The sequence below is a fragment of the Temnothorax americanus genome, unplaced genomic scaffold (assembly GCF_048541705.1).
Source record: "Temnothorax americanus isolate GAGA-0224 unplaced genomic scaffold, ASM4854170v1 Scaffold54, whole genome shotgun sequence".
Lineage (NCBI taxonomy): Eukaryota > Metazoa > Arthropoda > Insecta > Hymenoptera > Formicidae > Temnothorax > Temnothorax americanus.
The window spans coordinates 1,021,975-1,042,791 of NW_027509696.1; the positions used below are offsets into that span (position 1 = coordinate 1,021,975).

Genomic DNA, 20,817 nt, shown 5'->3' on the forward strand with positions numbered 1-20,817 from the left:
TGTATCTTAAAGTTAACAGAATGCGCATTGATTAAAATGTTATATTACTGATAAATAAGTCATCGTCGACTTATCGGAAAGATCGCGGTGTCTTCCGATAGGAACGCGTGACTGACGGAGCCAACGCTTACGAGTAGTATCGCACTGTTCTTCAGTCATCATCGTACCGTTCCAAAACGAACAACAGTGTAACGTTTCTGTACTACGGATAATAAAATTCTCCACAGTACTCAGGTACGAAAAATAGGCGCACAAAAGAATAAAAAGAGAAGACAACCGTTAACAATTTGTAATGTCGACAATCCCTTTCTTTAGAGTTTTGTTCAATTTATCTTCAAATGTGTTGTTCAACAATAGGCATTATACTTTTAATGATTGTGTAGTAATCGAAGCCTATTCTTAACTCTTCAAAGGTTTTTTTAAGGTTTGAATATAACTTGAGATTTTATAACTCTTTTGTGTATAATGCAATTAATATAAATAATTAAAAAAAAAAGAATTAATCACAGCTACAGGAAAATGCGAGTAAAATGAAAGCAAAAATAAAAAAGGATGTAAAACATACCGTTTATATATCAGTACATTTCTCGATATTTTATATAATAATTGAAATAAATTAATTTACTAATAACGACATTCAATACAATATGAGAATAGTAACACTGGGAATCAATATTATCGAAAAATTGTGTATACATCGGTACTATAGCAGTTTTGAATATTTGACGTCTCCATCAATATCGGTAAAATTAGACATTTTTAACGTGTTTTATAGCGTATATAGTACGTGTACGCAATATCGGTACAAATACGATTACTATGTAAAATTATTTTGTTATTATATTTCTTGAATAAATATAAAAATAATAAAATAGATATAGAAATAGTTAAAAAGCAATACTCTTTTATAAATAACATGAATGGGCATTAGAAACATGTAACAAATTATCAATAATTGAATAAAAACGATATACTAACAATGAATCACAGATAAATTAATTCTAATTATATCTGTTTACGAACTTTACGTATACTGATGATTGTTATTGCAAATGTTAGCTTTATTAATTAAACTACATATATAACATATAGCATATAGCACATAAACACTAATCTGACTATAATATTTTTATATATCACGAGCGTTCCGTTTAATTGATATCTATACATATAAGTGATACACTTTATTACACGTTTGCAGTCTAAAAAGTATTCCTCGCCATAACTCAAGATGCTACGCGCAGTCATTTTAATCGTTGCTTTGGTCACAGTGAAAGGTAAGCGCAATTATTAAAGACGAGCGTTTGATAACGTTTGGAATTCCTTTTAAACACGGAAAGTCTTCAAAATTTCTCGTGACTAGTAAAAAAATTTCCAAGTAACCGAGAGACATTATATTCTTAGTTAAATTATTTATACTTAGTATATGGCGTTCGGGGAGTGCGCTATTAACGCTATTACATCATTCTATCTTTATCGCTCATCAGGTGTAAAATAAAGCTGAAATAATCAAATAGCGCTAATAGCGCGCTCTCCGAGCGCAGCCTATGTATTACAACTCTCATTACTCTTATGTCTTTTTGAAATGTAAATAAATACTATAAATAATTTACTAATTACAATGTAATTAAATTTTGGCTATTTAAAAAGATCTATGTTATTGTTTGTAAAAAAGGAATAGTTATTGTAAAAAATGTTTTCATATTTAAGTTATTTTACGTATTACATATTAATTCTGCATTAATTACGATTATTATCACATTACATAACTATAGTAGGCCTATCTTTATTACTTTGCTGCGCCTCTATTTTGAAAGTAATATAAACCTCGTTTTGCAACGTCATGAATTTCGATGAAAAGTCACCGGCGAATGCAAATCGCGCTGATATCGATTTTAGCAAAATTTTCAGCAAAAGTACACTTAAGTAAAGATAAACGACTTCCTTAAGCCTGCGACTTTTGCATACAATCAGCGCATTTCGGACTTACTAAAACGGGAGAATTTAATTTCACGACACAGTTTAACAAGCAAAGTTTCTGACTCTTCCCTGATGTACATAGAGAACGATAAGGGAAAGAGAGACATTCAATATATCTTCTGTGAAATTCTCTGATATTTTTAAAAAAATTTTTATGTAACAGCGTGTCAATTAAAAAAGTATGCATGACAACTTAAGTGTCGGAACGTCATACAATTGAATGTTTTTTTCCGTTGCAGGAGACAACTGTGTACCACGTTCATTCGGCGAAGGTCGTGTAGTATGCGTCTGTAACTCGACGTATTGCGATACGATAAGCGAGCCGAACTTGCAACAGAACCAGGTTTTATGGTACACATCTACTCGGGATGGCAAAAGAATGCAGCTAAACGTCGATAACTTCATCGGCAAAAATGAGCCCGACAACGACGTGGTTCTCACGGTGGACAGTAGTGAGAAGTATCAAAGGATACAAGGATTTGGCGGAGCAATGACTGACGCCGCCGCTCTCAACATTAGAACTCTCAGCAATAAGACTCAAGGCGTATTACTTGAGTACGTGGTCGGCATTAATTTTTAGGCGAGCGATAAAAGTGACAGAAAAAACAAACGATTGGGAGAACGACATAAATTTTCGTGCGGTATAATAAAATTTTAATAATGTTCAATATTCACCTGCAATGTTGTTTTTTATGAAAACCAAGTGATTACGACACTGTCGCGCGCTATCAGTGCTATTATTTCGTAACGATAACAATAGGTTGAAAATTTATTTCCGCTTTGCGTTATAGATGTCAATAAAAATTCTTCTCCTTAATCTTTTTTCTGTTAATTTTTTTAGAAAGAATTAAATTTCTTATTACATTCTTATTTATTGTCGAGATCTTTTAAAACTTTCTGAGAATAATTCAAGTAATATGAAATCCCGTTAGAATACGTTAGTAAATTCTAAAAGGCGAAGCAAAAGTTTTCCAATTAGCTATTAATCATATATTAATTAACATATTGATTCAATAAGCGGTGGCAGAATAATTTTCCGGGCAAAGCATATTAATCCTGCTGTGGGGATAATAGCAGAATTGCATTACCTCTTTTGCTGGTAAAATGGAAAAACGAATTAGAAGCATAAATTACAATTCTTTAGCGCAAGATAAATATTTCTACGGTATTGAAATCGAGCAAAGAGTGCGTTAACTGCTATTGTAACGTGAAACGCAGCAACTATTCAGGCAAAATTTAACGATCTATCGGGTTTCGTAAAATTGCCGCAAGTTTGTCTAACTGGATTTAATCCGTTTCGCATATTCACGCATAACCGTTCACGTGCATTTATTTTCAGGTCGTATTTTGGTTCCAACGGTAGCAGATACACGTTCACTCGTATACCTATCGCGGGTACCGATTTCTCGACGAGACCGTACACGTACGACGACACACCCGGCGATGTTACGTTAAGTCATTTCTCACTTGTGAAGGAAGACTATTACAAAATCGGATATCTACATTATATCAAGAGTATTATGCCCAATCCGGAAAATTACAGAATATTCACGACTGCGTGGAGCGCACCTCCGTGGATGAAAAACACAAATAGCATAACGTGGGGTATGTCTTGCTCAAACAGAGAAACTTTTGCACGGAAACGAGTATTTATTATATACGATTATATTAAATTTTAAAAATTCACAAAAGCCTTTTTTTTTTAAATTTCGCAAAAATTAATTACCAGCTACCAGAGATAAAACGTAAAATCAGATCGGAGTGTGGGATGAAATGGAGCGGGAAATAAATCATCTGATCAATTTGAAATCAAAACTTTACATTATTTATGAAATATTTTTTAACGCGAAAGCAAATATTGATTTAATCATAAAAATATGATATTGAAACGAGCAATTATTTAAATTAATTTTAAAATACTTTTATATGGTTGGAAAACATCAAAAAGGAATTAAGTTACTTCGTTAATTTGGAGTCAATTATTGTATATTTATCAGCAATAATAATTCATATATTTGTTAAGAATGAAAAGATACCATCACAAATTAAATTAAAAAGTTCTATTTTTTTATCTTTCTTAAATTTGAAAGAAACAAAAGATCTGATCCATTTCATTTCACAGTCCATCTTACTTCGCCCTCCGTAATTATAGTCGGATAACATATCTCTCCAGAAAATCAGGTTTTTAACAAAATTATTAATACTATACAAAAAGTTGATGTTTTTATTTCAAAAATTAAATTTAACTTAATATTTTCGTCTTCTCTCGTCTATAAACTCAAAATGAGTTTGTAGTTGTTATTATATTTTATTTTTACTATCAGGTGCTTCGATAATTAAATATGAAATGCCGTAATGTACGATAATCTCGACAGGTGTCCTAAAACGTGAATATTATGCACTTTATGCCGAGTATGTCAAAAAGTTCTTTGACGCGTACAAAGAGCTTGGTATAAATATATGGGGCATAACGCCGGGCAATGAACCATTAGATGGATTTATCCCATTCTTCCCTTTCAACGCCATGGGTTGGACGCCTACCACGTCGGCGACTTGGGCCACGGATTTTTTAGCTCCGATTTTGTCCAATGCCGGATATAATCCCGTCTACATGGCGATGGACGATCAACGCTTCGAATTACCGTGGTATCCCGAGACGATGTTCAATAATCTGAAAGCTCGGGAGCTGTTCTCCGGTGTTGCGGTCCATTGGTACGCTGATGATTTTTTTTCACCGATGAGGCTGACCCTAACGCATGATAAGTACCCGGACAAGTTTATATTGATGACCGAGGCATGCACCGGTAAGTATAATTAATTACACAGGCCAGCATTACACAGTAAATAATGAAAGATATAAACTCTGTGCGATAGATATGTTTTTCCAAAAGTTTCAGAAAAGAGATTCATGTAATTTTCGCTTCATAGGTAGCAGCCCTTTAGAAATAAGAAAGGTAATATTGGGATCATGGGACCGAGGACAACAATATGCCTTAGATATAATCCAGGTTTGTATGTATGTATACTAATCACCATTTATATTTCAAAACATAAACGCGCGTTTGTACCGTTTTCAATTTTATCTAATCTAATATAAAGAACACTCTCGATTTAGTTGTAAAATAAGAATCTGCTGAATATATTTAATTCTAAATGTATGACGAGAACTTTTGCGGACACACTGGAGTTTAATTAAAAGTATATATTGTTCAGTTGATCCGGTTTTTATATTAGAGAATTTTTTGTTAGAGAATTAGCACAATATAGTTTTATTGTGTAAAGATGAAAGTAAATCATATACATGTAATTATATATTAAAATGCTTTGAATTGTGTATATATATATATATTATAAAATTTATAAATATATTTCTAGAACTTGTCGCATTGGGCAGTCGGATGGATAGATTGGAATATGGCGCTCAATAAGTATGGGGCACCAAATTGGGCTAAAAATTATGTGGATTCCCCGATTATCGTAATGCCGGAGAACGATGAATTCTACAAGCAGCCGATGTTTTACGCGATTTCTCATTTCAGCAGCTTTGTGCCACGGGATTCTTACAGAATCTTATCTACAGGTCTTGAAGGCAATCAAGAGATTGAAGCGATAGCTTTCTTGACGCCCGAACAACAGATTGTTATCGTGGCCGTTAACAAGTTAGTAAAAAATATATTTATACTATATATAATATATTATAGCAATCACACACACACACACACACACACACACACACATTGTGGAAAAATTCTTCAGAAAAATGTATAACAATTTTTTATTCCTAAAAAAATTTGAAATGTATATTCTTTTAAAAAACTATTTTACTTTTTTTTTAACTACTGTACTTTCTTTTAACATTTTGTTAAAATATATTTCTTAAAACACATAATTCGAAATTTTTTGTTGCAGAGGTTCTTCACCTGTTGCTATAACAGTGAAAGATAAGTATACGGACAGCAAAATAAATTTAAATCTACCTGCCAGTTCTTTCAATACATTATTATATCTGGCGCAGCAATAATGCAGAAACTTGTGCTCAAATTGTAAATAAAAAATGTACGTCTAGATAAAATTTTCTTCGCTTTCTTTATAAAAAGACAAGATTATACAAGAATTTTAACATTCTTTGTACGAACTTTTGACGAGGAAACTAAAGTAAATTGTATATTGTACAGGATTATAAATATTATGACAAAAATTAATAATTGTTTTTCACAATCGCTGTATTGTATTTATACATTCGACATATGATAATTATATGTATTTCTAATTATGGGTAGTACATTTTTGCAAATCGTCCCTTATTTCTCATTTTGGGAGATTTGGCACCTCGTAAACATCTTGGTATATAGGGTGGACAATGATCATCTAATCTACGTTTGTACGCTTTAACGCCGAATTGCCAAGGTTCACGTTTCTTATCCAACGGACGAGTTTTAAATCGAATCAAATAGATTTTTTGCCAATCATATATTTCCGGTATCCGTCTGAAAAAAAAAGATTACATATTAATAAATGTTCCTTTTACTATAAATCTGTTTAACACTTACATTAAAAGTACAGTAAAAAGAGTATTGAAATAATTGTAATGTTATCTCACCTGTGCCTCGGCCTGTTGCTCACGAGATGCTTATATTGTTTTTCGAGCCAATTTCTCCTTTCATCGTGTTCTATGTCGGCCACTACTTTCACGGATTTCCCTAAATATGGTTTCAAGTCTACGCCCGTCCTTTCCTCGGGAACGTTCATGTAAAACTTAATTAAAGTTTTCAAAACTTCTTCATTTAAACCGTGAACTTTCTCGTCTTCTATTTTATCGAATAATTTTATCGGCTCTGTAACCCAACAAATGTTGCGCTTCGGATTTTCATCCGCGTGCTCAGAATGCACTAAAGTAGTGTTGAGTTGGTAAACAAAAAACGACCACCATTGTCCGTTTGTTATAACCGTTTGAGTGGTTAATGGATACGTGATATCGTTAAAAGTAGAGAAACCTGAAATTTTAGATATACGTGTAGAAAGTTGAAATTTCAATTAACATCTAAACAATAACTTTAAACTATAAAAGTACCTTGATAACAGGCTTGCGATAATAACCAGCTGTAAGATGATAATATAGCCTGTACTGTAAGTGCTGTAGATGTGTCGTTATATTTTTCTGGCCTTGTCTGCAAGTACGTGCAGTTGTGATATGATAAAAGTCCGAATTCACTTTCATCGCCAGGCCAAAAGCCGGGTATATTTGTCAAGTGTTTCTTTTCAAAATTATAAGTCAATACACCGGGATTCAATTTGAACGTAGGTACGTCTAAAGCTGGATTTTCACAATCGCTTAAGGGAATAATCTCTCTCAGCGGATGTTTATGCCTTAAATGCATGACAGGCTGACCAATATATTGAACAGGCAAATCTATTGGGTCATCAGCATGATCCTTCATAAATTCAATAGACTTTCTTTTCAACCTTCGAGAAGAAGAGGGATATAAACTACCCATAAACCAAGATGCTTCTAATCTCGGTTCAAAATCGACTTCAGCGTGTAATAAGTGCAGATTTTCAGGGGCGAGATGTATGAGCATTGTTTTATTAATTCTGTGAATTAACGCTTTAGATATCACTTCTTCCATATATATTTTTCTGTCATGAGCCTTAACGTTTTCGTCCAATGGAAATTTATCTGGTGGTATCTCATGGTCTCTTCTGCAATAATATATTGTATAAACGACAAGCTTTCAGATTTAAATAATTTAAATATATGTAATTATAGATAATTAATAGTGGATAATCAGATAATAATAAACTATTACTTGCACGTTGTGTCATAACTAAAAAAATATTTGTTTCCAAAAATGTAAGTACCTACCGTCTAACGCAATGTTCGAAAATTATATTATCTTCTATGTCACTCTTGACTGCTTGTACCATCCTATCCAATTGCTCGGTGGAAACTATATTATTGTAAAATGCTGGGAGACCAGATTCCTGGACAACATGTGTTCTCGTATAATATTGCGCATGTGCCAGAGCATTGTATGGTATAACATGTTCCTTTAGGATCAGCGACTTCCAGCCGTAATAACGTGGCATGTTGATCTCAAATTGTTTCTCCTCCACGGTTTCTAAGCCCTTAATCTTGTCATACCAAGCTTGTCTGTTCCTCTTCCTCTGAGCTTTCCAGCTTAGGTCTTCAATAGGCGGATATATTGGCTCCGCCACATCTTTGGCTTCGCTCTTGACTTCACTCTTGACTACGCTGACGGCCGATGTACTGCTGTATCCCTTCTGTTTGCCATACTTGATTACCGTATTAAATAGTAGCCTCTGTCGAATATGAGCGAACATACTTCTAAACAGAAGCAACAATTTCTTTAAAAGCCTCTTGTAGGGTTTTTTGAAACGTGCACAGCGAGAAACAGCGACTCACACCTTACAGACTATGTTGTCTAATCGATTGATTTAAATACCATGAGCTAATTCGTGACCATGGTTTCAATCTAAAAAATATTGCAGAAAAATATAATCAATGTTGATTAATATTAGCTTTTATTATGCTTACACACCGATCAACCGGTTCATGCAGGTTATGTTGCGTCTCGGAATTCGCCTCGACTTGTCGTTTTGAAGGCGTTTTTGACAGAAAAAATAACGATAAAACGTAACCAACATCGAGATTAACAACGACTTCACGAAAATTATTTTATAACTTCAGTCTCGAATATACTACAATCGCCAAAAAATTAGGGTTATAAAACACGAGGAAAGCAAGGAACCGATAGAGACGGAAATAACTTCGAGAGTGACCTCTGTGTATTTGCGTACGAGATTCATCACGTGGATTTCAAACTCGATCGAGCATTAAATTTGTACTCGAATATTTCTTTTTCGAGTTTACATAAATTATCTCTGAGCTTCTTTATTACAATAATTATAAGATACACTATATAAAACATTATTAATATTATATATATGTATAATAAAAGATCGAATTTGTTAATTTTGTAGAAAAACTGAAAAGCAAAATAACTCTCTGCGACAAATTCTTATTGTAATAATTAAAGTTACCTGAGAGATAAATTTTTTTTCTTATATAATTATACTGATCATACATATATAAAAATATGTCTACATATTTTTTTTTCTTTCTCTTAGACAATCTCTGTTATACCTATAATCTAGCTCTGACATAAGAAAAATAATAAGAATAATTGAAAAATAATTATAGAAAATTAACTGCATTATTTTTTTACAAAAGGTAAAATTGCAATTAGATTATACAATATTTTGTATAATTACATATGAGTAATTTTTCTGATTTCCTCAAACTTAACTTTTTTATAAAAAAAAAAAAAACAATCTTTGCAAAATGATCTATAAAAGAATTATCTTTATATAATTGCTTCTTAATTCTTCCTTTTATTATTTTTCTCGCACATAATATACACAGATTATACAAAAGAAAGAAAAACAATAAATAGAACTGTTTGTTTAACATATATGTACTACATATTAATAACAATTAATGCTGTTCGTGTGTTTTACATTTTATTTTCTTCCTTTCTCTCTTCCCCGAGCTTACACGCTCATCTTTTTCGAAGAAAGGAGTCAAATAAAATTATTTATGTTGAAAGTAATGCGTTGTAAATTCCGAGAAAATAGTCGAACAGGCAAAAATATGACTGTAACGCAATCACTGTTGCGTGCTCCGAGGAATAACTTTCAATTTTAAAACGTTGACTTCGATTCTGATAGATTCGATTCTGTTAACGTCAGTATATACAAAACAGTAAACAATAATGAAGACACGGCAGTAATGTCGAGGTTCGTAACGGAACACTACCTACGGTAATTTCCGCGTCGAAGAGAAAACCAGAAAGTAACGATTAATAATAATCCACCTTTTTTCGCAAACGCGGTAGAGCACAAGCAAGGTAATAAAACGCAAGATTATTTTTCTTCTTTTAATCATAATCTGTCAGATTTAATTCGGCTGTAATATTTTGTGACAATTTATATAGTTCTTGAAAAGCTTCCAATTCTGGCTTCAAATTATGAAGAAACAATCAAATAACAATCGTTTTTTTCAGATCAATCACAACAAACAAGAGAATTCACGAATTGATAAAACGTTCCTTTCTTAATAATAATAAAGTTACAATAGAATTGATGCAGCCTCATTTTATTGCGATAACAATAAGTGTATAAATCATCTAACGCTATTCACTTTAAGGACTTTCTAAATGCGGATAGCTCTTTTTTCCACGCTTGAATCAAACGATGTTTACGAAAATAAGAAAACGTTTACGAAAAGTCTTCAGTCGGAACAATAATAACGTTCCATTCTCTCTTACCTTCGATGATCCCACAGTATGGTACCAGCTGACATACGTGAACTTATCAAACTGCAGTGGAATCACCACTTTGCCAAAAGAGTTGGGCGCCTTACCCCACCTTGAAAAGCTCGTTTTGTCGAACAATGGTTTTGGAGCGTCCGACGAATTTAAATGGCACTGGCTGCAACCAACTGCAATTCAGAATAATTTGCGTTTTCTAGACTTGAGCAAGAATTCAGTAAGTGTTGTATTTTATCTTTACACGGGAATAAATGGATCGCGGATTCTGTCGTCGGAGAAATAAATTTGATTGACCATTGTCGTTGGTAATCACAATTTGTCATTGATTACAGCTGACTGAACTACCGGCGTGCATCGGGAAGTTAAGTGCTTTGACAGAGCTGATAGTTTGCCACAACTCGCTGAAATACTTGCCGCAGAGCATCGGAAATCTACGAAACTTGAAAGTTTTGAAATTGTCGGATAACAAATTGTTATATTTGCCGGGAATTATGGTAAATAACGTGCTGAAAACTTTGGACGTTTCGACGAATGCAGATTTTCTTACAATTGACATTATTGTCGTTCACACACAATTATTGACGCTTCGTAGCTTGGCAGCTAAAGTGATCTTGAAGGACAGGTTCGTTGACTTCATATCCTTTCTTCTTTCTGACCACGTTGTAGGCATATGGCACACGCATGTTCATCGCTCGAAGTATAATAATACCAGCCGAAATAACAGCTTTGACGTTTCCGCAGATCAACATATTGCAACAGAGACAGCATATCGCCTGAGTTGCTCGAGTATCTTGAGAAAACGAATTATTGCCTTTATTGCAAGAGTCCCTGCTTCGAATCTTATATAACGAAGTTCGCGCGGCTTAATTCGCTCTATGTTGCCGATATGCCGATATTGGACGGAGACGAAAGAGAAAGACCTATCTTGTCTTTCGAATGTTACTTCTGTTCGTACGATTGCTTGGAAATATGGAGCATTTGTAATGGCTAGTTGGAGAAAATGATAAACATTTGGACTTGAACCAGTTATAGTTATCTAAATTAGTGCTGGTCTACAACCTTGCTTTAAAAGATATTTAAGCTCTAAGCCGTAAGAAATGGACCAATCACAATAAAATTTGAGGAGAATATTCGACTGTGATTGGTCAATTTCTTACGGCTTAGAGTTTAAATACCCTTTAAAGCAATGACCAGCACTTTAATAAAGTCTCCCCTGTGCACAATAGAGCACATGTTAGGAACAAAAATATTATATTTTAAATATTAAATATTAGGAATCAAAATATTAGAAATAATAATTAAACGTAACGCACAATAAAAAAGAATAAAATGTAAGATGTAAAAAGATATACATATAGAAATATTCCTACATTTGCGTATCTTAATATTTAATATTTATTATAGGAATATTCATACATCTACATATCCTAATATTTAATTAATATTTATTCTTATTCCCCTAATACTGTATTGTGAGCAGAACTAAGAAAGTAATATTCAACATTTGATTGACATTATTGATCTGGTCTGATATTATCGAAATTGGTGATAGCATCTAAGCCACAGATACATCCTCTAATTTTATAGTATCACAACGTCCGACGATTTATAAGAGTTCATAATAATTTTTATAATATTAATTTATCATAATCTTTATTTGTGCGCCGTTACATATACCGTTATACAATGTGTATGCTTACATATAATACTTACATAATTTTTAAATGAATAAAAAATGGACTCACGTACCGATGATGATGATGACAATCTCGTTATGCAAGACTAAATATAATCAAAATAATAATTGATTCCACAAATTGATCATAGTGTATATAATTTTTATTTTGAGGTTTATTTTACGCACCCAGTAAGAAAAATGCTAACAGTTTGCCATAAGATTCGAACAATATATTGTGGCAAAATATATTGCACAATATATTATGCTTGATTAAAATATTGTAGCTGCATAATTGGCCGATTGGCAACTGCATCTGCGTTAAGCAGTAAGTTCTCGTATTCTACCACAGCAGATCCTATCTAGATAACCTCAGAATAGATTTCTAGCAGAAACTAAGTAGAATCCGTCACTTATTTGTAACAATTTTAATAAAATATTTTATTTAAATAATTACAAAAATGCAAAACAATTTTGGCTTGCAATTATGTATGTTCCGTTAATATAGATTTTGTTGCACTTATGCCGGCATTTTGCTGATAAAATTTGCAGCAAACATTTCGTTAAATCTGTTTTATTTTCATAGATTTTAGCTATTTACGCTATTTTATTGTATTTACCATTCTTCGTAATATAAATTTTATATAATTTTACATAAGTAAATTTTAAGTATACAAATCGACTATTATATACCAATAAGACATTTTTATAAACTGATAATTGATGTACGATATCTTTTACTTTTGAGAAAAAATATTGTTAACAAAGAGATAACAATATTTTCTCTCACTTTTATTGTAAATTAATATATCTTAATTGTATTGTACTTAATTATATGTAGTACATATGTAGTTTAATAACGAATTATAAAATTTTCATTTTTTTAGATCACTATATATAATAAAACTCTGTTGCAGCAAATCAATTACTGTAGTACATAAATTATTTACATCCACATTTAATTATTAAAAATTAATAGTATTCATCTAAATTTAGAGTTATATATTGCAATTTTATACATTAAAGTATTACAAGTATTAATACAAAAATATTAAGACAAAACATTTTAAAATTTTAAATATTATATGATTAATTTTTATTACAATAATTACAATATCTTCCTTATTTATTCGTTCTTTATCAAGTATTAAGTTAAAATTTATAAATAAATTTTGTTACATATACTGCCGCGTCTACGCTATATACTGATCACTTCTTCTGAGAAATCAAATCATATTACCTATGCGTTGAAAAGCGTACGTATCATTTATTAATCAATATATAGTTTGTATATAGAAAAAGTCTAAATTTCATCAAGGTCTCTATTATAATTATTTCCGGTAAAAACAGAGAACAGCCTACATTAAAATAAGATAAGAATTGCGAATTTCGTCATATTATATGCATTTCGGATGGTTTCGTCCGCAACTTGTCATTAGCTAGGTATCGGAAATGTGTAAGTAATTTGGTTGTATAATGTATTTTTTTATAATTATCTGTACGTTACTTATATTATATTGTTTGACGCGTTAATTGTATGTTACATACAAATTGTACGAGAAAAAAATTTCGAAAAGAAAAGAAAACATAGATACAATACATTTGAAGAAAAGAGGACCGCCGATTTTAATTGGCGGGGGTAAACCCGGTAGACCGCGGGTAGCAGAGAGTCTCTACAGATTGGTTTGTTTTTACTGAATCAAACTTTAATTGATTTCTGAAATTAAAAATATACAGTTTGTATAGGAAAATTTTAAATTTAACCAAGGTTTCTATCGTAATTATATTTGGTAAAAAAAAAAGTATATTTTCAACTTTAAACGTTGACCTCGACATTGCTTTAGATTTGAACGTCAATATACGAAACAAGTAAACAACAATGAAATTACACGTCAGTAAATGTCGAGACTCTAGTAAGAAAACACTACCTTCGGTAACTTCCGCGTCGAAGAGAAAATAATTCACCCTTTTTCGCAAACGCGGTGGAGCAAGCAAGGTAACAAAACGCAGAATAATGCGCAACAGATTCTTTTTCTTCTTTTAATTATAATCTGTCAAGTTTAAGAAACAATATTTGGCTGTAACATTTTGTGATAATTTCTATAGTCCTTGAAAAACTTCCAATTCTGCTTCCAATTATATAAAGAAACAATCAAATAAACATCTTTTTCAGATCAATCACATAAAACGAGAGAATTCACGAATTCACGAAAAGTTTATTTCTTAATAATAACAAAATTACAATAAAATTTATGCGACCACATTGCGATAACAATAAGTGTATAAATCATCTAACGCTATTCACTTTAAGAATTTTCTAAATCCGGATAGCTCTTTTCCACGCTTGAATCAAACGATGTTTGCGAAAATAAGGAAACGTTTACGAAAATTCTTCAGTCGGAACAATAATAACGTTCCATCCTCTCTTACCTTCGATGATCCTACAATATGGTACCAGCTGACATACGTGAACTTATCAAACTGCAGTGGAATCACCACTTTGCCAAAAGAGTTGGGCGCCTTACCCCACCTTGAAAAGCTCGTTTTGTCGAACAATGGTTTTGGAGCGTCCGACGAATTTAAATGGCACTGGCTGCAACCAACTGCAATTCAGAATAATCTGCGTTTTTTAGACTTGAGCAAAAATTCAGTAAGTGTTGTATTTTATCTTTACAAATGGATCGCGGATTCTGTCGTCGGAGAAATGAATTTAATTGACCATTGTCGTTGGTAATCACAATTTGTCATTGATATTACAGTTGACTGAACTACCGGCGTGCATCGGGAAGTTAAGTGCTTTGACAAATCTGATAGTTTGCCATAACTCGCTGAGATTTTTGCCGCGGGATTTGGGCACCTTACCTCACCTTGAGAAGCTCGTTCTATCGAACAATGGTTTTGGAGCGTCCCACGAATTTGAATGGCACTGGCTGCAACAAACGGCCATTCAGAATAATCTACGTTTTCTGGATCTGAGCAAGAATTCAGTAAGTTGTGTTATATTTTTACACGGGAATAAATGGATCGCGGATTTTGTCGTCGGAGAAATGAATTTGATTGACCATTGTCATTGGTGATCACGATTTGTCATTGATTACAGTTGATGATTGTACTACCGGCGTGCATCGGGAAGTTATGTGCTTTGACAGAGCTGATAGTTTGCCACAACTCGCTGAGATATTTGCCGCAAAGCATCGGAAATCTAGGAAACTTGCGTGTTTTGAGATCATCGAATAACAAATTGTTCTATTTACCGGGAAGTATGATGAATATGCAACTGGAAACTTTGGACGTTTCGACGAATGACTTTCTTACACTTGATGGTACTCTTATTTGTAAGGAGTTGACGCTTCGTATGTTGGCAGCTAAAGTGGTCTTGAAGAACAGGTTTGTTGGCTTCACATCCATTCTTCTTTCTGCCCACGTTGTGGGCATGGCACACGCATGTCGCTGCTCGAAATAAGATAGCACGATTCGAGCCGAAATAATAGCTTCGACGTTTCTGTAGATCAACATACCGAAAAGAAAGAGACAACATACCACCTGAGTTGTTTAAGCAGTTCGAGTCTCTTGAGATTGAAACGAATTATTGCCTTTATTGCCACAGGCCTTGCTTAGACTCTTATATAACGGAGTTCACGAGGCTTAACCCGCTCTGTATTGCCAATACGACGATATTGGACGCGGAAGAAAACGAAATCTTGTCTTTTCAATGTCACTTCTGTTCGTCCGATTGCCGTGAAAAATCGAGAATTTGTAATATTTGGTTGGAGTAGAAGATAAATTTTGGAACTTGAACAGTTATATGCAAGTTTAAGAGTAATATTCAACATTTGATTCGTGATAAAATAACTCTGAGGTATACGTCTTCTAATCTCTTAATATCACAATTAACGTCCGGCCATTTATAATAGTTTACAATAATTTTTATAATAATAATTTATAATAATAAGCTTCATTTGTGCGCGGCGCAACGTATTATATGTATGTACTTACATATAATACTTATATAATTTATAAATTAATAAAAGAAAATAGGTTCACCAATGCTGACAATCTCGGCAAGACTAAACATAAACAAAATGATTGCACAAATTTATCATATTTGCATTTTTTTTATTTCGTCATTTACTTTATGTAGCCTGCAGTAAGAAAAGTAGTTTGCCAGCAGATTCGAGCAAAATATTATGCCACTTTGCCACAATGTTTTGCTCGAGCAAAATTGTGGCTGCTTAATTGGCCGATTGACAACTGCATCTGCATTAAGCTCATATTTTACCGCATAGCAGAATTTATCGAGGAATTCTCATAATAGATTTCTAGCAGAAACTGAGTAGAATCCATCATTTTGTAACAATTTAAATGGAATATTTTATTTAAATAATTACGAAATCGCAAAATCTCGTTTTTTGCTGGCAATTATGTATGTTCCGTTAATATAGATTCTGTTGCACTTATTTTGCTGATAAAATTTGTAGCAAGCCTTTCGTTAAATCTGTTTTATTTTTTATTTTTTTAATTTTAGCTGTTTACGCTATTTTATTGTACTTACCATACATATTTCGCGATACAAATTTTATATAAATTTATATAAATTAATTTTAAGTCAAATCTACTATTATACCGATAAGACATTTTTTTTACATAAATTGATAATTAATACAATTGGTACTATCTTTTACTTTTGAGAGAAAATATTGTTATCTCTTTGATAATTTTATTATTGTATATTAACATAAATATATTTATATACAATTATATACAATTTATATAAAAAATTTGTGAATAATTAATATAAATATATTAAGATACAATAATATATTGTATAAATATATTTGTATACAATTTGCATTATTAATATATTTTAATTGTACTTGATTAGACGTAGGGCAAGTACAGATAAAAATAGTCTAAAGTTAGTAATCTAAAATAAATGCTCAATAATAAATTTAAAAATTTCCATTTCTTTAGAGATGACTAAAATAAAACTCTTCTTGCAGTAAATTAATTACTGTAGTAGACCGCAAGACAAATTGTTTACATGCCTGCAATTGACAACTAAAAATTGATAGTATTTATCTGTATTTAGAGTCTGTATTTATCTGTATTACAATTGTACACAATGATGTATTAAAAAAGTATTGATAAAATATTAGGACAAAACATTAAGATATATTCTAAATATTAAGTGTGATAAATTTTTAAATACAATAATTGCAATAAACTCCTTATTTATTCGTTCTTTATCAAATATTAAGTTAAAATTTATAAATAAATCTCGCTACCGTTACATAAATCATAATCTTTTCTGAAAAATCAAATCATATATATTATCTACGGTATCTAATTATTTTATCTGTTCCAAATAGTTGAGAGTGTATCATTTACGAATCAATATTTTGTAAAGAAAAATTCCAAATTTAATCAAGGTCTCATATATATATTATAATTATTTTCGGTAAAAAACGAAACAGCCTACATTAAAAAAAAAAAAGAAATGCGAAATTTTATCTCATTTATACATACATTCATATATTTAATGTTATTGTCCACAATTTTATCGTTATTAGATATCTGAAATGTGTAAGCAATTTAATTGTAATATATTTTATGACTTTTTTATATTTTAAATTGTGTATATTTTTTAACGTAATATTATATTTTTTAAATTGTATGTTATATATAAAAAATATAGACTTGTTATTCAATACTTAATAAGAAATGTTACATAATAGCTACACGTTTTACATTGTAAAAAGTTCGTGTTATTGTACGCATGCCGAATGTTGCATTATGTAATTTCATGTCGAAAAGAAATATTGTTATATAATTTTAGTGTATATATTATATTTTAAATTTTGTAATGTAACTTTTATGATGTACATATTTATAATATAAATTGTAAAAAAACTAAAATAAATAAAAAACATTCTAAAGAAAAAGAGGACCGCCAATCAGAATCGGCCTCTATATAGATTGACCTGTTTCTAGCGGATGTTAATTAAAAAATCTAAGATAAAAACTAATATTTAATTTATATAACTATAAGAAAATGCAAAGTCCAAAATGCATTTAATCGCAAAGACATTCGGTACAAGCAGGACGGCCTTTAAAAATATTGCTTATATATACCTTTTTATTCGATACTATTAGTATACCACGTTAAATAAAATTAAATTATGCATTATCAGATGAAATCGCACAATTTGCAGATGTAGCACGGACGCGCACCAAAATGATGTTTTATCGGCAGTGTCGGAAAATAAATGTAGCTACGTAGTACCAATTTCGAAAATGGACGTACTGGCACTAGTGTACCGAGGCTTTCGACGGCGGGATGGCCTCTCTCGGCTTCTTCTGATTGTATTTCTTTTGAAGTGCAGAAATGCCAGAAATCACAGATATATTCTGCTTCTCCCAGCTTCTCCTTCTCGTCCTCGTGTGCTCCTTCTTTTCATGTCATGTGAACACGTGTCGTCCGATGTTATCCAAGAAAGTGGAGTATCGTACAAGACGTGTCGTGTAAAAATAGAATAATTAAGAGAAGAAGAACCTGGTAGAAGAATAAACTCTCACTGACAATGACGGAAAAAGTGCGGAGATATGAGAAAATCGACTTTCTGGGCGAAGGACAGGTTAGAACACCTTTTTGCCATTTCAGTGATTTAAGTACTGCATCGTATATAATATTTATTTATTTTTAGATAGGTTTTTTTTATGCATTGCACGATGCTTGAGATAGCACATCACACAATACACAACTTTATATATTTAATGCATATTTATACATAGCAATTGCAATACATGATTCAATGATTTAAGTATAAAAATATTATAAATATAATTTGTAAATATATACCGTATTGTGTATATTTCAGTTTGCCACGGTTTACAAGGCGAGAGACATAGAAACGAATAAAATTGTGGCTGTGAAAAAGGTTAGTTCCCACGTCATGCAAAATATATATTTCTACTTTTTGTACAATTTGTGTCATAAACTTTTTTATATTTGTAAATACAGATTAAGGTCGGAAGTCGTGCAGAAGCTAGAGATGGCATAAACCGGACTGCTTTGCGAGAAATTAAACTGCTGCAAGAGTTAAAGCATGATAATATTATTGGCCTGTTAGGTACTTAATTATTAACATGGAAAAGTTTGATCAATACTCAATTGTTAAAACAAAAATTAGGCAAACATGCAAAATTATATAATACAGCTTGTGTAGAAATACATTTTTATGATTATATGCGTATATATTGAAATTTCAGACGTGTTCGGCTATAAATCAAACGTATCGTTAGTATTCGACTTTGTGGACACCGATCTGGAAGTAATAATAAAAGATAGCAATATAGTTTTAACCGCAGCCAATATAAAGGCGTACATGATTCAAACCTTACAAGGCCTGGACTATCTTCATTTCAATTGGATACTTCATAGAGATTTGAAGCCGAATAACTTACTGGTGAACTCAGAAGGCGTTCTAAAAATAGGAGATTTTGGCCTGGCAAAATTTTTCGGATCACCTAACCGGATAAACACTCATCAAGTGGTCACAAGGTGGTACAGAGCGCCTGAATTACTTTACGGCGCTAGACTTTATGGAACTGCAATTGATATGTGGGCGGTGGGTTGTATATTAGCCGAGCTTCTGTTAAGAGTGCCATTTTTGCCTGGCGAATCTGATTTAGATCAACTCACTAGGATATTTCAGGTATTAATACGTCAATATAAAATATATCATTGTGAAATTATCTTATTTCTCTAATTTTGATGTTGTATATCATTTCTCTGTTTAGACACTAGGTACTCCAACGGAAGAAACTTGGCAAGGGATGACCGAATTACCGGACTTTATTCAATTCAAGCCCTTCCCTGGCACGCCTTTGAAGCATATATTCACTGCTGCTGGCGACGATCTCCTGGATTTAATTGCTAGTTTTCTGAACGTGAATCCTCTGGAAAGGTGTACGTGTGATCAAGCGCTGCAAATGCCATACTTTAGCAATAAACCCGCACCTACAGCTGGATCTAAACTGCCTCTACCCATGACTATTAAACGTCAACGTGAAGAAATACCTAGTCTAAAAAGAAAACTGTTAGATTCGATGGAAGGAGCCTCTTTAGCTAAGAGATTGCAATTTTAATTGTGATTGATGTGCTAGAACAAATGGACGAGATAAGAAATTGCTCGCTAGATGCAACCAATGCCAATTTCGGAAGATTAGAGAGATCTCTAATTTTGTGATACTGTATGTCGAAGTATTGTGTCACGTTGTAGCAAATAATTTTATAAAAGTATTACTTTTATAGTCGAATTCTAATATCTTACACATATATAGTACATAAAAAAGCATGTGTGATTATATTTTAATAATCTAGAATTTTGTGGCAAAAAATTCTAATAATAATTTGTACGATAATATCATAAATCACTTTTTCAATAAATCACTAAGGATAAAGGTGATGGGATGTACCCAACCCTAACCTCCAATTCATCCACTACCTTACTGTTTCCAACTGTTTCCTCCTTTGGACCAACGGTTTAACGTCTCTTCCGAAAGACGGAGCCCAGTTTTCTCCGCATCTTGCACGGAGGGGCGCGGTTTTTCGGAAAAAAACTTTTCCATGTTACATGGCTCTAGTGGACTCGAACCTGGTTCCTCAGATTACGAGTCTGGCGCTCTACCACTAGACCACACCGCCGCCCTTCAATAAATCACTATATTTCCGGTAATTGATCGGTGAAAATGACAGAGGAGCGGGAAGAGAGATATATATATATTATATATATATATATATAATATATA

General features: G+C 32.3%; 5 protein-coding genes and 2 long non-coding RNA genes across 15 annotated transcripts in view; 4 read left to right on the forward strand and 3 right to left on the reverse strand.

Moving 5' to 3' along the window:
- Positions 1 to 6,251, forward strand: part of LOC143904561 (lysosomal acid glucosylceramidase-like) — a 97,124-nt gene extending 90,873 nt beyond the window's left edge. For 3 of the 4 annotated variants that reach the window (XM_077419361.1, XM_077419359.1, XM_077419360.1), the window contains exons 2-8: positions 1,202 to 1,277; positions 2,220 to 2,535; positions 3,320 to 3,585; positions 4,356 to 4,784; positions 4,909 to 4,988; positions 5,356 to 5,639; positions 5,890 to 6,251. In XM_077419361.1, the coding sequence (XP_077275487.1) occupies positions 1,232 to 1,277; positions 2,220 to 2,535; positions 3,320 to 3,585; positions 4,356 to 4,784; positions 4,909 to 4,988; positions 5,356 to 5,639; positions 5,890 to 6,001 (1,533 nt within the window). In that variant the 5' untranslated portion in view covers positions 1,202 to 1,231 and the 3' untranslated portion in view covers positions 6,002 to 6,251. Of the gene's footprint in view, positions 1 to 104; positions 235 to 1,201; positions 1,278 to 2,219; positions 2,536 to 3,319; positions 3,586 to 4,355; positions 4,785 to 4,908; positions 4,989 to 5,355; positions 5,640 to 5,889 lie in introns of those variants that run through there. The other variant, XM_077419358.1, reaches the window with a different exon arrangement.
- On the reverse strand, positions 6,186 to 8,700 carry Mrps30 (mitochondrial ribosomal protein S30). 5 transcript variants are annotated; one of them, XM_077419356.1, is made up of 6 exons: positions 8,541 to 8,700; positions 8,405 to 8,474; positions 7,844 to 8,326; positions 7,052 to 7,680; positions 6,581 to 6,974; positions 6,186 to 6,467 (listed from the first exon to the last, which is right to left on the reverse strand). In XM_077419356.1, exons 3-6 carry the CDS (start codon positions 8,320 to 8,322, stop codon positions 6,251 to 6,253), a joined length of 1,719 nt encoding a protein of 572 aa, XP_077275482.1. In that variant the 5' UTR covers positions 8,323 to 8,326; positions 8,405 to 8,474; positions 8,541 to 8,700; the 3' UTR covers positions 6,186 to 6,250. The 5 variants fall into 5 exon arrangements, with proteins under 5 accessions (XP_077275482.1, XP_077275483.1, XP_077275480.1 ...); XM_077419357.1 differs by having other exon boundaries at positions 8,407 to 8,474; positions 8,537 to 8,700; XM_077419354.1 differs by having other exon boundaries at positions 7,844 to 8,474.
- Positions 8,701 to 9,376: 676 nt separating this feature from the next.
- LOC143904588 (uncharacterized) lies at positions 9,377 to 12,731 on the forward strand. The gene is made up of 4 exons (XM_077419388.1): positions 9,377 to 9,908; positions 10,065 to 10,548; positions 10,664 to 10,953; positions 11,073 to 12,731. The coding sequence occupies exons 2-4, from the start codon at positions 10,255 to 10,257 to the stop codon at positions 11,320 to 11,322; spliced, it is 834 nt and encodes a 277-aa protein (XP_077275514.1). The 5' UTR covers positions 9,377 to 9,908; positions 10,065 to 10,254; the 3' UTR covers positions 11,323 to 12,731.
- Positions 12,732 to 12,863: 132 nt separating this feature from the next.
- LOC143904568 (uncharacterized) lies at positions 12,864 to 14,937 on the reverse strand. Its single transcript, XR_013258971.1, has 3 exons — positions 14,874 to 14,937; positions 14,437 to 14,609; positions 12,864 to 13,723 (listed from the first exon to the last, which is right to left on the reverse strand). It is a non-coding gene; the product is annotated as an uncharacterized LOC143904568 (long non-coding RNA).
- Positions 13,747 to 16,727, forward strand: LOC143904565 (uncharacterized). Its single transcript, XM_077419371.1, has 5 exons — positions 13,747 to 14,002; positions 14,180 to 14,656; positions 14,766 to 14,993; positions 15,107 to 15,393; positions 15,515 to 16,727. The coding sequence occupies exons 2-5, from the start codon at positions 14,363 to 14,365 to the stop codon at positions 15,780 to 15,782; spliced, it is 1,077 nt and encodes a 358-aa protein (XP_077275497.1). The 5' UTR covers positions 13,747 to 14,002; positions 14,180 to 14,362; the 3' UTR covers positions 15,783 to 16,727.
- Positions 16,728 to 18,434: 1,707 nt separating this feature from the next.
- Positions 18,435 to 20,469, forward strand: Cdk7 (Cyclin-dependent kinase 7). Its single transcript, XM_077419372.1, has 5 exons — positions 18,435 to 18,641; positions 18,885 to 18,944; positions 19,028 to 19,136; positions 19,276 to 19,721; positions 19,807 to 20,469. Exons 1-5 carry the CDS (start codon positions 18,588 to 18,590, stop codon positions 20,152 to 20,154), a joined length of 1,017 nt encoding a protein of 338 aa, XP_077275498.1. The 5' UTR covers positions 18,435 to 18,587; the 3' UTR covers positions 20,155 to 20,469.
- Positions 18,958 to 20,774, reverse strand: LOC143904567 (uncharacterized). 2 transcript variants are annotated; one of them, XR_013258970.1, is made up of 2 exons: positions 20,514 to 20,774; positions 18,958 to 20,091 (listed from the first exon to the last, which is right to left on the reverse strand). It is a non-coding gene; the product is annotated as an uncharacterized LOC143904567 (long non-coding RNA). The 2 variants fall into 2 exon arrangements; XR_013258969.1 differs by having other exon boundaries at positions 20,496 to 20,774.
- Positions 20,775 to 20,817: the final 43 nt, after the last annotated feature.

Excerpts from the sequence above, each read along its gene's own strand:
- Mrps30 (XM_077419353.1), bottom strand. The coding sequence starts at position 8,646 with ATGTTGGTTACGTTTTATCGTTATTTTTTCTGTCAAAAACGCCTTCAA. Across the intron at positions 8,327-8,536 it reads ATGAACCGGTTGATCGGTGT|AAGTATGTTCGCTCATATTC; the intron begins GTAAGCATAATA and ends GCTTCTGTTTAG. Across the intron at positions 6,975-7,051 it reads ATCGCAAGCCTGTTATCAAG|GTTTCTCTACTTTTAACGAT; the intron begins GTACTTTTATAG and ends CTAAAATTTCAG.
- LOC143904588 (XM_077419388.1), top strand. The coding sequence starts at position 10,255 with ATGTTTACGAAAATAAGAAAACGTTTACGAAAAGTCTTCAGTCGGAAC. Across the intron at positions 10,549-10,663 it reads TAGACTTGAGCAAGAATTCA|CTGACTGAACTACCGGCGTG; the intron begins GTAAGTGTTGTA and ends CATTGATTACAG. Across the intron at positions 10,954-11,072 it reads AAAGTGATCTTGAAGGACAG|ATCAACATATTGCAACAGAG; the intron begins GTTCGTTGACTT and ends ACGTTTCCGCAG.
- LOC143904565 (XM_077419371.1), top strand. The coding sequence starts at position 14,363 with ATGTTTGCGAAAATAAGGAAACGTTTACGAAAATTCTTCAGTCGGAAC. Across the intron at positions 14,657-14,765 it reads TAGACTTGAGCAAAAATTCA|TTGACTGAACTACCGGCGTG; the intron begins GTAAGTGTTGTA and ends TTGATATTACAG. Across the intron at positions 14,994-15,106 it reads TGGATCTGAGCAAGAATTCA|TTGATGATTGTACTACCGGC; the intron begins GTAAGTTGTGTT and ends CATTGATTACAG.
- Cdk7 (XM_077419372.1), top strand. The coding sequence starts at position 18,588 with ATGACGGAAAAAGTGCGGAGATATGAGAAAATCGACTTTCTGGGCGAA. Across the intron at positions 18,642-18,884 it reads ACTTTCTGGGCGAAGGACAG|TTTGCCACGGTTTACAAGGC; the intron begins GTTAGAACACCT and ends TGTATATTTCAG. Across the intron at positions 19,137-19,275 it reads TAATATTATTGGCCTGTTAG|ACGTGTTCGGCTATAAATCA; the intron begins GTACTTAATTAT and ends TTGAAATTTCAG.